The 14,998-nt window shown below is 39.8% G+C and overlaps 1 protein-coding gene across 2 annotated transcripts in view; it reads left to right on the plus strand.

Moving 5' to 3' along the window:
- Nucleotides 1-1,076: 1,076 nt before the first annotated feature.
- The window catches only part of ARF4 (ARF GTPase 4), a 1,077,785-nt gene continuing 1,063,863 nt past the window's right edge, over nt 1,077-14,998 (plus strand). For both annotated transcript variants that reach the window (XR_014326549.1, XM_082849016.1), the window contains exons 1-3: nt 1,077-1,559; nt 9,426-9,506; nt 9,957-10,066. Coding sequence is in view for 1 of the 2 variants with exons in the window: in XM_082849016.1 (XP_082705142.1) it covers nt 1,493-1,559; nt 9,426-9,506; nt 9,957-10,066 (258 nt within the window). In the remaining variant the exon portion in view is untranslated. The remainder of the gene's footprint in view (nt 1,560-9,425; nt 9,507-9,956; nt 10,067-14,998) is intronic.

The following is a 14,998-nucleotide window of genomic DNA, read 5'->3' on the forward strand; positions in this document are numbered from 1 at the left end:
AGGAGCAGTAATGGATACACCATAGTTTATTCAGCTATCTCTCTATCATTCAACCATATGTGAGTTTCGCGGTGTGCCAAGCCCAGCGAAAACAACGTAATATAAAAACGGGCTAGAGGCCGGCCTTACAGAGTTTTCAGACAAGTGGGAGAGGGGAAGAGGGTTGTCAATAGTAATATTAAATGTGAAATCATAACTGTGAAGAGCAGTTATGATTTTTTTGAGCCTGAGTAATTTAGGAGGTGAAGAATGTATTTTCCCAGGGAGTTAAACTCTAAAGAGATCTGAAAGGTGGGTGAGCATGACTTAACCAGCATAAGGGTGCTGGTCGGGGGTGCTACTAATCCTAAACTGCACCAACAGTATGGAGGAAGTATGTAGGAGGCGAAGACTGTGGGGAACTTACGGATATATGTGTAGACATGTATTTTAAACAAGATGTATACTTTATTTTGTAGTCAGGAAAACACTAAGATCGTAAATATTTTTTAAGTGAGGAGGCTTTCCACTTTCTTAACATCGGGAATAAATCTTCCATGCTTCTTCTGGGAGAGAAGAGATACAAGAAAAGCCTTCCCCGTTGGCTTCTCTTAAAAAGCTTCAATAGTCGACGAAAATGTCTCGGAGTTCTCTTGTTCTGACAAAGGATTAGGGATCTTCAGTATAACCCGGCGTGGGGACCGAGGTGTTTAGGCCTACCTTCATATGGGGTTGCTACAGCCTCTGCCCCTGCACGTCAGCTTTTAACAAGTTATCTCTTGGGAAAGCAGGGCCCGTTTTCACCCCTCCGTTAGGGCAAGTGTGTGGTCCCGTGCGTGAACCGCGTACCTTCGTAGAGCAGGAAATCCCCTACGCGCGTTCCCTTGAAGAGGCGGAAAGAACGGAGGTTCACTACCGAACCCATAATGCACAGCCCGCCTTTCCGGAAGCAAGGAATACAACCGCCAGGATGCATTTCTCTGCGCAGAAACGTCCCTCCTTGAGTCTGATTGGACGTGATGAAGCGAGGCAGTGTGGGACCGTGTCCGTCGCCCTTTACACAGGGGCTGACTGGCCTCGCCCAACTCCAGGAGCCACGTCCGGGGGGGTGACGCCGGCCAGCGGCGCAAGTCAGCGAAGATGGCCAATTCCCCTGGTGCGCAGGCGCACTGGTTCGGGCAGCGCCGGAAGCGCAGGGGGATGGGGCGACGGTGACGCGATTCTGTCCGCGTTGGAGGGGCCGGGCCGCTGCCGGAGTCGCCGCGGCTGCCGCGTGACGTGGCATAGCCGAAGATTTAACGCCAGAGCCGGAGCAGCCCCGCCAGTCGTCAAGCAGGTCATCACCCCGCTAATTCCTTCCCGGAGGGGAGCTCCGTCCTACACATCGGCTGGCGAGCCGTCCCTGCGGCCCTCAGCTCCTCTTTCCTTCCTGAGTTTGCCGGGAGCGTGAAAGAAGGCTCGGGGTCGCGCCAAACCCCTTCTGCTTCTGCCCATCGCAAGTGCCACTACCGCCATGGGCCTCACCATCTCCTCTCTCTTCTCCCGTCTCTTCGGCAAGAAGCAGATGCGCATTTTGATGGGTGAGTCAGGGCCCGAGGGAAGAGGCCAGGCCCTGGTGGGGCGGCCGAGTCTCTACGCTTGGGGCGGCCTCGGGGCCTGTTTTTTTACCCCCCGTCAGCTGTGGTGGGGGAGGGGCGGCGGGCTGGGGGTCGGGAGGAATTCTTAAGGGGGAACAATGGGGCGAAGGGTGGGCGGTCGCCCGAGATCTGTCGAAGAGGCTGGAACGGGGCCGCGGGCAAGGTTTCCTCCTTCTGGGTTTGGCTTTCTCTTCGTGGTCTTATTGAAAGCCCGACACAGTTTGGCGGAGATGTGAGAGTAGCGAACTGTCGGATCTTGCCGAACCCGAAAGACACTGGCGAGGCCCATTCTGTGAGTGCGATCTGGCTCCCTTCTTCCCCGGGTGTGGGCAACGGTCGGGAGGGAGGCCGAGCGATTCCAGCCTTCCTCCTCCCCTTTTCTGCCCCGTGTACACACTCTGCACACTCCAATGGTGTGTGAGCGAGCGGTCGCCGAGAGCCCGGAGCCGGCCGGGGCAGGAAGTGACCGGGCCCAGTGCGGTGGCAGGGGAGCACCCACGGTTTCAGTAGAGTCCGGAGTCCTCAGCGCTCACTTCGCTAAACTTTGCTTCGCTCAGGATTCCGCCTCATATTTTTTTTCTTTTCCGTATTAATGTTCCTGAAAACTGAGTTTATCATGAATGTTTCGTTTGGCCACTCTCAAGGGCTAAATATATTTGGTTTACTCCCTTTGGTTTTAAAACTATGCAGTTTTTATACAGCTGGCTAAAGTTTAATGAAAAAAAAAAAGGCTTAGAAACTAATTCTTTTAAGCCGGTGACAGATTTTCAGTAAGTGAACATCTTGACGCATAACTTTAGGGAGGCCTTGTTAAGCAGTAATTACAAGGGTGTTTTTTAAAAATTCTTATGGAAAATGGGCTTTTTAAAAATTGCTTTTTAGGGTCGGTTTTTCGCTCTGCTGAGGGAGAAGGGGCTTGTCACTTGAGTGATGTAAGCAATGCCTCCCTCATAGTACTGTGAGTAGTCTTTACATCACAGCTAAGCTCCATGGACCTAAATAATGCTATAATTAGCCTCGCTAACTTTAAACATTGAATTTTGTTGGTTCATTAGCTTGTTTTCTAGAGAAGTGCAGTGGGGGAGGTTTTATTTGAAAGTTTCCCAAAGCAAGGTTCAGTAGTATTTCAAGGTATGTGAAGATAAAGGGTGTGCACATTTGGTTCTTTTTTCACTTTCCTCTTATTGCAGCTTATTCACAATCCATGAAACAATTGTTGATAATTCATTCACAAAGATAAATGAAAATGTTTTCTCTTTCAAAGTTTGTCAGGTTTCAATTATGAAAAAGAATTATTTTAGCAGGGTAAACATATTATTTACTCTTTAAAAGTGCCTGAAAATCGACCGTCTAAAAAAGGATCTGAAGTCACTGGGAGAACTTTGGACTGTGCTAAATGATTTCCAGCCTGTTCCTTAAAGAGATTAGCTAGTACGTGGTTCTGTTCCTGGAAGTGTAGTGTGTTATATTTGAAATGTAATGTGTAGTATTTTACTTAAGATTTTTTGTAAATTGTTGTTTCTCATTTCACTAGTTTTTTGTGACGGCTGACAGTTTCAGAGGGAGAAGAAAGGTAGAATTATATACGCTATAAGCACTTTAATATATTTACTATATTAGGGAAGCATTTCTCTCCTTTACTCCCCAGAAATGATTGATAGAAAATGGAAGAAGAAAAGTAACTTTGTGCATTTGTGCAGGGAATAGAAGTCATGATTTGAAATTATTCATTCATGTTAAATGTTTTATTACTCAGGTTTGCTGTTCTTGTTTTGCACTTTAACTTAGGATAATTAGGTTTCCTTGATTAAAAACAGGTTAGTCACAAGGTCACCTTTTATGGTAGCTCATCAAAGGAAGTATAACCTTATGGAGAATATGTGTATGGATAGTGAAATAGGTGATTTGGGGGTTTGATCATTCTTAGATTTTTATATCTAGCTTTATGAGTGATAGCATATATAATAGATCACTCTTAATGTGTCTGCCCCTATCCTAGTTTAGAATTACCAATTAATGATTGTTTTTTCCATATTAATTTTCTTTGACAGGCATGTGTTCTTCCTTTTCCTTTATATGGCTTAGTAAAATTCATGCTTTCTTGAGTCAGTGACCATTTTAAAATGTTGAAAGATAGCAGTTAGCTATTGAATCTGGTTTGCCAAATTACTGTTGGAGAAGTTTTAAATTTTATTTGTACACACTTTCCTAAAAGTTAAAGTAATTTTAAAAGGTGTTTGAAGTTGCAGCTTATGTTGTTAACTAATTAAAATTTTGTTTTCTTTTTGACCGTGCTGTGAGGCATGCGGGATCTTAGTTCCCCGACCAGGGGTGGAACCCACGTCCCTTGTGTTGGAAGCATGGAGTCTTAACCACTGGACCGCCAGGGAATTCCCTAATTAAAAAATTTAAAATCGGGCTTCCCTGGTGGTGCAGTGGTTGAGAGTCCGCCTGCCGATGCAGGGGACATGGGTTCGTGACCCGGTCCTGGAAGATCCCACATGCCGCGGAGCGGCTACGCCCCTGAGCCATGGCCGCTGAGCCTGCGCGTCCGGAGCCTGTGCTCCTTAACCGGAGAGGACACAACAGTGAGAGGCCCGCGTACCGCAAAAAAAAAAAAAAAAAATTTAAAATCAACACAATGTATCAAATGTAACATCACTTAAACTATAGATTGACAGAAATTTTGTAGTTTTACAGAAAAAAATCTTGTAAATGATATTATTGAGCTTAAATTCAAAGATGACCAGTTTTCACCTTAGATTTCTCATGTAGTCCATCATTATCCTGTTTTAAGTCTGATCTCCATATCTGTGGTGAGATGTAATTTTGGTAAATGACTGCCCAAATTTTGTTTATATTTGAAACAGTATGTTCTGTAGAGGAAATACTAATTCTCCTCTCTTTGAACTTGCAAGTTCTTGCCCGTTGAAAAGCTGAGAAAGTATTGCTTTCGAAAAGATTGCTAATACATACCAATGTAGTTTTGTGTTGTCTTTCATGTGACAGTGGCTTTTTGGGACCAGAGAGGTTTTGGAGGAAAGGATCTTTTCCCAATTTGAAAAATACTAACAATATTTTAAAGTGAGTGGTGTCTCATACTTTTTTCCTAGCATATTTTATAAATACATTTACTATTTAATTTTAAATTTTTGGTCCTGATTCTAAAAATAATGTCCTTATTGTTAAATTTAGAAAACATGAAAAACAATAAAGTGATAATTTCTTATCATTCCACCATTCCACTTTTAATGTTTGTTATATTTACTCTCAGCCTTTAAGAGGAGGTTTTTGTTTCTCCAAAATTGTAGTCCTTTTGACTTAGTTTATTATGACCATCTTCTCAGGTCATTAGTTGAAAACATAATTGCCAGCCTTTAAAAAAGGGGGGGGCGTGTCTTCTGATTAGCTATGTGATATAGGTAAACAGTAGAAAAGGCAAAAATCCTTAGCTTCATGCCATTAGAAGTTGATACAACCACCCTTAGGTGTACCCTCCTGCATTATTATAAAGTATGACTATCAGAGGCTGATAATTTGCTGTTAATTAACACATTGATGAAAGTGCTGATACTCCTGACCTGTTAGGTAGAAGCAAAACTCAAGGTCATTATAGTTTTTCTGTACATCTGGTAGCCTCAATTTCAGTTTTGATGGTCAAACCTCTGAGGAATTAGATAAAATATTAAGATAGTGCGTGTCCACCAAAAAACCCTAAGGGCAGGATGGCAATATATGAATACTATTTGAGAGCTCTGGCATCAGACTTAGGATTGTTTCTTTTTAATTAAAAAAAAATTGAGATGTAATTCACATACTATTCCTTAAAAGTGTACAGTTCAGTGGTTTTTAGTATATTCATAAAGTTGTGTAACCATTACCACTGTCCCCCTCCCCGGTACCGCACAGCTTGCGGGACTGGGGATCTACCTGGACCACGGGGCAGTGAAAGCCCGTAATCCTAACCACTAGGCTACCAGGGAACTCCCACCACTGTCTTAATTCTAGAACATTTTCATCAGCCCAGAAAGAAACCCCACACAAGATAGCAGTCACTCCCCTCCTCACCCCTCCCTCTTGCAACCACTCTTCTGCTTTCTGTTTCTATGGGCTTGTTTATTCAGGATATTTCATATAACAGAATCATACAATATGTGGCCTTTAGTGTCTGGCTTCTTTCACTTAGCGTGTTTTCACGATTCATCCATATTATAACACGTATCAGTACTTCATTCCTTTTTATGGCTGAATAGTAATTCTGTTGTATGGATATATTCCACATTTTGTTTATCATTCATCAGTTGATGGAAATGTAGTTGTTTCCACTTTTTGGTTCTTATGAATTATGCTGCTGTGAACATTCATGAAAAGTTTTTGTGTGGGCATATGTTTTTAATTTTCTTGGGTAGATAAGCTAGGAATAGCTTATCTATTGGGTTTTTAATTTTCTTGGGTAGATAAGCTAGGAATAGCTTATCTATTGGGTTGTTGGGTCGTTGTTAACTATGTTTAACATATTGAGGAACTGACAAACTTTTTCAAAGCAGCTACACCATTTTCCATTCCCACAGCTATATATGTATCTAATTTCTCCAAAAGACCTAGGGTTTTAAAATCTGTTTTACTACTCCTGTGATTCTGGGGATGTTTCTGAATCTCAGATTTTGCATCTGAAAAATGGAGAGTTATTGTGAGAATTAAATTACAAAATGTATGGAATCACCTAGTATTGTGTTTGGAACACAATAAGCACTCAATTTTTAATTATTGAAAAATTATGAAGTTTTTTTCAAGCTTCCTTGTAGAAAATTTGAGAGATAAAACATGAAGAAAAATATCCTAACTGGGGCTTCCCTGGTGGCGCAGTGGTTGAGAGTCCGCCTGCCTATGCAGGGGACATGGGTTCGTGCCCCGATCCGGGAGATTCCCACATGCCGCGGAGCGGCTGGGCCCGTGAGCCATGGCCGCTGAGCCTGCGCGTCCGGAGCCTGCGCGTCCGGAGCCTGTGCTCCGCAACGGGAGAGGCCACAGCAGTGAGAGGCCCGCGTACCACAAAAAGAAAAAAAAAAAAAAATATCCTAACTGAAACTTAACTGAAAATATACTTTTTTATTCTCAGTCGTTTTCTTTTCTGCGTTTGGTTGTTTCTCCAAGTTGAGATAATTGGAATCTAATTTTAAAACTTAAAATATAAGTATTTCTTGCTGCCTTAATTTGGTAGACATACTTTTTAATGATTGGCAAAGATTTTGGGGAAAGTTTTGCTGCTTTTAACACTCTGGTTAAAGTGCAGGTCCAGTCAAGGAGAACAAGTAATTCCAGTATATCTTTCAAAACAGTGACTTGTTTATGAGGGTGAGAGGGAGGGGAGGACGTTACTGGACTGTACAGATTAGAGTCTTATCTTGGCTAGTTGAGAATTGGTTATAGTTTCATTTTGTGGAGAAATTTCATTGCCAAATATTGCAACAGTAAGGAAATACATACTTAAGAAATCACTAAATGGGCACAGAATTGTTAGACCAACATATTTTTGAGTGAGGAACTATATAATGAGTGATGATATACATTAATTTGTGCATCTTAAATCTCACAATAGAAATACCTTTAAAAAACCTTCTGGTTTGCATTTATACAACACTATTTAATTTATTTATTTATATATTTATGGCTACGTTGGGTCTTCGTTGCTGCTCACGGGCTTTCTCTAGTTGCGGTGAGCGGGGGCTGCTCTTTGTTGCGGTGCGCTGGCTTCTCATGGTGGTGGCTTCTCTTGTGGAGTGCGGGCTTCAGTGGTTGTGACTCGCAGGCTAAGTAGTTGTGGCGCAGGGGCTCAGTTGCTCCGCGGCATGTGGGCTCTTCCTAGACCAGGGCTCGAACCTCTGTCCCCTGCATTGGCAGGCGGATTCTTAACCACTGCGCCACCAGGGAAGCCCTACGTTTTTTTTAAACTAAGGTCTGAGGTCAAGTTGGACCACCAGTGAGGACTGGTGTGTACCTTAGTTCTCAAAACTTAACACAAGTGTTTTTTGTAATCATTATTTCAGTTTCAGTTCTTCCTACCTGGGCTAATGGCATTTGGACTTAGCTAAAGGTGAATTTTGCTTTATTTTAAAATTTGATCAAAATCTCCTGAGGAGGACTTAGGCTCTAAGGGACTTAGCTTTTTCTAACAATGAAAATATCCTGTTGTTCACCTCCTCATTTTCTATATTTTTATTAAAGATGCCAAACTCTAAGGTAGCTGCTTTTGTTTCTTTGTATATTTTTAGAATTATGTTTTCTGATATGTTTGCTCTTCTGTTCTGTGGTTAAAACATAAAACAGTTCCTGTTAACAGTTGGTTTTTCTTATGCCCGTGAGTGAGGGGGCTACTCGTTCTGACTAGGAAGTGTCATAGTATTTTGGACAGAATAAACAATCTCAGTATGAAGAAGTGGGGAACAGAGTTTGATCAGAGGATAGAGGAGTAAGAAAGCATAAAATGCCTGAGTCTCCAGGGAGATCTTTTTTTTTTTTTTAAGCAAGGGTTTCCTGTGCTAAGTCATGCTCTGATATAAATACTAAACAACAACAACAAAACTATCCTTAAAAAACAAACAAAGAAACACGGAAAACTATCCTTGCTTAAATCAATACTCGGTTGAATTGATTTCAAAATCTGTGATAGTGTTAATCTAGGTGGCCAAATGTGATATCCTTAGACCAATAATATTCAGTGAGGTTTTTAGATATTGACCTTCCATTTATGAAGGCTTTAACAAACAATGTAGAATATGCAGCTTTTCAGAGATTCATACTTAAACATTTAATTTGCTTTTCACCCTCTTCTATACCTTCTTGTTGTAGTATGGATTTTTTTTGTTTTGGAAACAAGTACATTCCTCCCTACTTATATCTGCCTGCCTCAAAAGAATTATTTTAAGAATTTAGACATTATATTGGAGATGAATATGACAAGGCCTTCTTTACAACCCAAATTAACCAGTCTTTTGTTATCATTTCTGCACATGTGATGTTGAAATGGATTTAGGTAGGGGTAAAATTGGCTTCATCTTCCTTTCTTACATATATATTTTTTCCCCTAGCATCAAGACCTTTTACCTAAAATTTGCTTGTTATATTAAAGGAAATTGAGTTTTTGAATCTTAAAGATAGTTCTTAATTTGTTTTTATGTGTTCTCTGATTCAACTTATAATTTGTGTTTTTTTTTGTTTTTTTTGCGGTACGCGGGCCTCTCACTGTTGTGGCCTCTCCCGTTGCGGAGCACAGGCTCCGGACACGCAGGCTCAGTGGCCATGGCTCACAGGCCCAGCCGCTCCGCAGCATGTGGGATCTTCCCGGACCAGGGCACGAACCCGTGTCCCCTGCATCGGCAGGCGGACTCTCAACCACTGCGCCACCAGGGAAGCCCTATAATTTGTGTTATTAAAAATGGTAGTAGTTCATAGAATTAATGAGGACTTGAATTGGAAGAGATCTTAGATTACTTGATCTAGTCCCCTTATTTTATAGCTGATTTCTCTGGCCTCTTTCCCAAAGTGATTTGTTTAAAGCCATTCAACTATTGTGTGGCAAAGCAGATCTTGATATTAGACCTTGTGCTGTCTCTCTAGGTCTAGAAAGAAAAATGGAAAGGCTTTTGTAGGAGGTGTTGCCTTTGGGAATCAGAAATGAGGCGATTTCATTTCTAACTCATTTGTGCCTTGACCAGTCAGCTTTTGCTTTCAAAATAAAAATTTGTTGTAAAATTGTTTCTTAATGTGTGCTTTTGGTCTAGATTTAAAATCTGAAATGTCTTTTTCTAGTTGGGTTGGATGCTGCTGGCAAGACCACCATTCTGTATAAACTGAAGTTAGGAGAGATAGTCACCACCATTCCTACCATTGGTAAGAAAGTTTACAGTGATTTTAATTTATATCATAATAATGTATTATAAAGTAAAATAGAATATAGTTTAATTCTGACTATTTTTTTTTTCAGAGTAGTTTTTGGTTCACAGAAAAATTGAAAGGAAACTGCAGAGATTTCCCATATATCCACTCCCCCAACACGTGCATAGCCTCCTCCATTGTCAGCATCACTCAGTAGATGAACCTACATTGACACATCGTAATCACCCCAAGTCCATATACCTTAGGGTTGTCCTACATTCTTTGGGTTTGGACAAATATACAATGACATATAGCCATCATTGTAACTGTCTTGGGCTTTTACGTTTGTTGATTATCTATTAGGACTTTTAAAAAAAGCAATTCTGGGAGAATTCCACAATAAAGGGATTTATTTTCTGAATGACATTGTGCGCAGCAAACTTTTTTTTTCTTTTTTCTCTATAGGTTTTAATGTGGAAACAGTAGAATATAAGAACATTTGTTTCACAGTATGGGATGTTGGTGGTCAAGATAAAATTAGGCCTCTCTGGAGGCATTACTTCCAAAATACCCAGGTAAGTTAGGAATGCTATACATTTTTATAACTTTTATTTATATGTTTCATGTTCCAAAGTTTATGTTAATATATACTGTTTACTTGGATATTGGTGTTTACTCCATGAGTTGGCATTCTTCTTATCACTACTTCCATGTTCTTCAGTGGACTCTCTCATTCATGCCTTTGTAGGCTAAATAACTTAGGGTGGAAGAGTTACATAATTATCATAGTAATATTTTGGAAGATGACGTGGGGTGGTTCTCAGGGTTGAATTAGATGTTTCTTCAGTAGTTCTATTGGTTTCATTCTTAGTTTAGGAAGTAAGATCTGTATAACTTTCTGTCATTGTAGTTTTAAATGAATGTAATACAATTAATAGCCCTTCATTTAACCCAGTTAAGTGTTTACTTTATTAAAATACATTAAGAAAAAATATATTAAGGTAAATCTGCTCTGTTGATTTGTACATGATTTTTATATTATCATGTAGTATGTATAATGCTGGCATGGTAGAGACCTTAGTGATTCTGTAGAGCAGGAATTCTCAAATTTGACTGCACATTAAAATTACCTGGGGAGTTTTAAAAATCCCAAAGCCCTGATCATAACACCTGACCACTTGAATCAGAATCTCTGGGGAAACACAAAAGACCCCGAATAGCCAAAGCAATCTTGAGAACGAAAAACGGAGCTGGAGGAATCAGGCTCCCTGACTTCAGACTATACTACAAAGCTACAGTAATCAAGACAGTATGGTACTGGCACAAAAACAGAAAGATAGATCAATGGAACAGGATAGAAAGCCCAGAGATAAACCCACGCACATATGGTCACCTTATCTTTGATAAAGGAGGCAGGAATGTACAGTGGAGAAAGGACAGCCTCTTCAATAAGTGGTGCTGGGAAAACTGGACAGGTACATGTAAAAGTATGAGATTAGATCACTCCCTAACACCATACACAAAAATAAGTTCAAAATGGATTAAAGACCTAAATGTAAGGCCAGACACTATCAAACTCTTAGAGGAAAACATAGGCAGAACACTCTATGACATAAATCACAGCAAGATCCTTTTTGACCCACCTCCTAGAGAAATGGAAATAAAAACAAAAATAAACAAATGGGACCTAATGAAACTTCAAAGCTTTTGCACAGCAAAGGAAGCCATAAACAAGACCAAAAGACAACCCTCAGAATGGGAGAAAATATTTGCAAATGAAGCAACTTACAAAGGATTAATTTCCAAAATTTACAAGCAGCTCATGCAGCTCAATAACAAAGAAACAAACAACCCAATCCAAAAATGGGGAGAAGACCTAAATAGACATTTCTCCAAAGAAGATATACAGACTGCCAACAAACACATGAAAGAATGCTCAACATCATTAATCATTAGGGAAATGCAAATCAAAACTACAATGAGATATCATCTCACACCAGTCAGAATGGCCATCATCAAAAATTCGACAAACAGTAAATGCTGGAGAGGGTGTGGAGAAAATGGAACACTCCTGAACTCCTGGTGGGAATGTGAATTGGTACAGCCACTATGGAGAACAGTATGGAGGTTTCTTAAAAAACTACAAATAGAACTACCATATGACCCAGCAATCCCACTACTGGGCATACACCCTGAGAAAACCATAATTCAAAAAGAGTCATGTACCAAAATGTTCATTGCAGCTCTATTTACAATAGCCCTGAGATGGAAACAACCTAAGTGCCCATCATCGGATGAATGGATAAAGATGTGGCATATATATACAATGGAATATTACTCAGCCATAAAAAGAAATGAAATTGAGCTATTTGTAATGAGGTGGATAGACCTAGAGTCTGTCATACAGAGTGAAGTAAGTCAGAAAGAGAAAGACAAATACCGTATGCTAACACATATTTATGGAATTTAAGAAAAAAAAATGTCATGAAGAACCTAGGGGTAAGACAGGAATAAAGACACAGACCTACTGGAGAACGGACTTGAGGATATGCGAGGGGGAAGAGTGAGCTGTGACAAAGCGAGAGAGAGGCATGGACATATATACACATGGACATATATACATAAGGTAGATAGCTAGTGGGAAGCAGCTGCATAGCACAGGGATATCAGCTAGGTGCTTTGTGACTGCCTGGAGGGGTGGGATAGGGAGGGTGGGAGGGAGGGAGAGGCAAGAGGGAAGAGATATGGGAACATATGTATAACATTCACTTTGTTATAAAGCAGAAACTAACACACCATTGTAAAGCAATTATACTCCAATAAAGATGTTAAAAAAAAAAAAGAATCTCTGGGGATATAAACTAGACATCAGTAGTGTTTCTCAGATGTTAATCTGCATATGAATCACCTGGGTATTTGTTAAAATACAGATCAATTCAGTGGGACCTGGCTGAGTAAGGCCTGAGATTCTTCATGTCTAGCAAGTTCTCAGGTGGTGGTGCTGATGTTGCTGGTTTGGAACCTTACTTTGAATAGCAAGGCTCTATCTAGTACAGGGTTTTTCAACAGCAGCAGTGTTGACATTTCAGACTGGTTAATTCTTTGTCATTGAGTGAGGGGAGGGCTCTCCTTTGCATTGTAGGATGCTTAGCAGCATTCTTGGCCTTTACACACTAGTTGCCAGCAGTAGTCTCCCCCACCCAATCCAGTTGCAACAACCAAAAATATCTCCACATATTGCAAAATATTTCCTGGGGACAAAATTGCTCCCTCTTGAGAACTACTGTGGTTGTCTAACTCTTATATAAGAGGAAACTGAAGCTTGGAATGACTTAATTAAGAGTGGAGAGCTGGTTCTTGTTTTACATTTTTTATTCAAGTAGTTCCCAACTCTGGTGTTTTCTACCACGAGAGGTTTCTTATCATTTTTTGTTTACTACTGGAATTGAGAAAATTTTTTTAAAATAATGTATGAGGTTAGAAGCACTTCATATGTTTAAGATGTACAGATGTCTTTCTTGATCTCCAGCTCTTATAACATTGTAGACAAGTGACGTTTATTGCCACCGGGTGGCAGTGAATACCCTAGGTGAGTGGCGGGAACAACCAGGTTTAAGTAGCATGTCATGTTAAGTAAGAGGCATACTTTTTTATTTAAAAATTAAAATGTTTCTGTTCATTAACAAAGCTGTGGTTAGGAAAGATGTTTTGATATGAGTTACATGCTTTTAAAAACTTTACTATGGAAATATTTGAATGTATACAAATGTAGAGAATAGCATAATAAGCGCCCACATATCTATGATATTACCCAACTTCAATTATTAGGATATGACCAGTATTCTTTAATCAGTACTCCTTTATAATGTATTTCACCATTTGGATTATTTTAAAGTAAGTCATAGGCATTTCACTTAGGGAACACGCTTTTTAAATACATTTAGGTATGAAGTAAAACTGCTAATCCTAAGCCTGTAATTCTTTTTATTTTTAAAAATTTTATTGAAGTATAGTTGATTTACAGTGTGTTAATTTCTGCTGTACAGCACAGTGACTCAGTTATACATATATGTATTGTTTTTCATATTCTTTTCCATTATGGTTTATCACAGGACATTGAGTATAGTTCCCTGTGCTATACAGTAGGACCTTGTTGTTTATCCATCCTATGTATACTAGTTTGCATCTGCTAATCCCATCCCAACTCCCAATCCTTCCCTCCCCCATTCCTCCTCCCTCTTGGCAACCACAAGTCTGTTCTCTATGTCTGTGAGTCTGTTTCTGTTTTGTAGATATGTTCATTTGTGTCGTATTTTAGATTCCACATATAAGTGATATCATATGGTATTTGTTTTAGTCTTTCTGACTTCACTTAGTATGATAATCTCTAGGTCTGTCCATGTTGCTGCAGATGGCATTATTTCATTCTTTTTTATGGCTGAGTAATATTCCATCGTATATATGCACTGCATCTTTATCCATTCATCTGTCGATGGGCATATAGGTTGTTTCCATGTTTTTATTTTTAAGCCTTTAATTCTTGACCAAGGGTAACACTGCTCTTATCCCTAGACTTGTTTAGAATGCTTTTTAATTTACTTTAACTTGCAATTAGACCCATTCCTGGCCTCTGTGGACCACCTTAGAATCAAAAGTCCAAGTACTTCTGGGACTTCCCTGGCGGTCCAGTGGTTAAGACTTTGCCTTCCAATACAGGGGGTGTGGGTTCATTCCCTGGTCAGGGAGCTAAGATCCCATATGCCTCATGGCCAAGGAACCAAAACGTAAAACAGAAGCAATATTGTAACAAATTCAATAAAGGCTTTAAAAATGGTCCAAATTAAAAAAAATCTTAAAACCCCACAGAAATCCAAGTACTTCCTAGGGACTTCAAGGCTGCCGGAGAAAGCTTTACATCAAGGTTGCCGGATGTAATCACAGCTAAGCTATTAAAGCTGTCTTTTGCAGCACTCATGATCAGTTCTTTTAGCTGTAAAATTTAAAAGAAACTAATTATTCCATTTAACCATGCTTCTAACTTTTATTAGCAATTCAGGACACAGTGTTTATTGTAGTAAATTCCTCTTACCTCATTATATAATTCAAATTATTTTCCTGTTCTAAATATTTGGCCTTTTAAGTAATCTTTTCTTAGAGTAGCTATCTTTAGAATCCTAGCTTTTCTACACTCTTGATTGTGCTGTCCCAGGAAGTGAATAACTTAGAATCTCTCAAATAATCCTCCCTCTCAGTAATGTTACTTTGGGACTGACAGTGTTATTTGCATCTTAAAACGATAAAAACGGATTGTTAGTAGTCTAGATAAAATTAGATCCCTTTTAGAGGCATTACCTCTTCTAGAGAAGTAGGTTCTAAATAAGAATGGTTTTGGGGATGGGAGGAAAAGGAGGAGACATTTACTAAATGCCCGTGATATGCCAAGGACAATGCTTCATTCTTTTATACCTCTATGATTATGTTTAAAAATAGGCTTAAAAAATTGGTGG

Source organism: Leucopleurus acutus (assembly GCF_964270905.1).
Source record: "Leucopleurus acutus genome assembly, chromosome: 10".
Taxonomy (NCBI): Eukaryota; Metazoa; Chordata; class Mammalia; order Artiodactyla; family Delphinidae; genus Leucopleurus; species Leucopleurus acutus.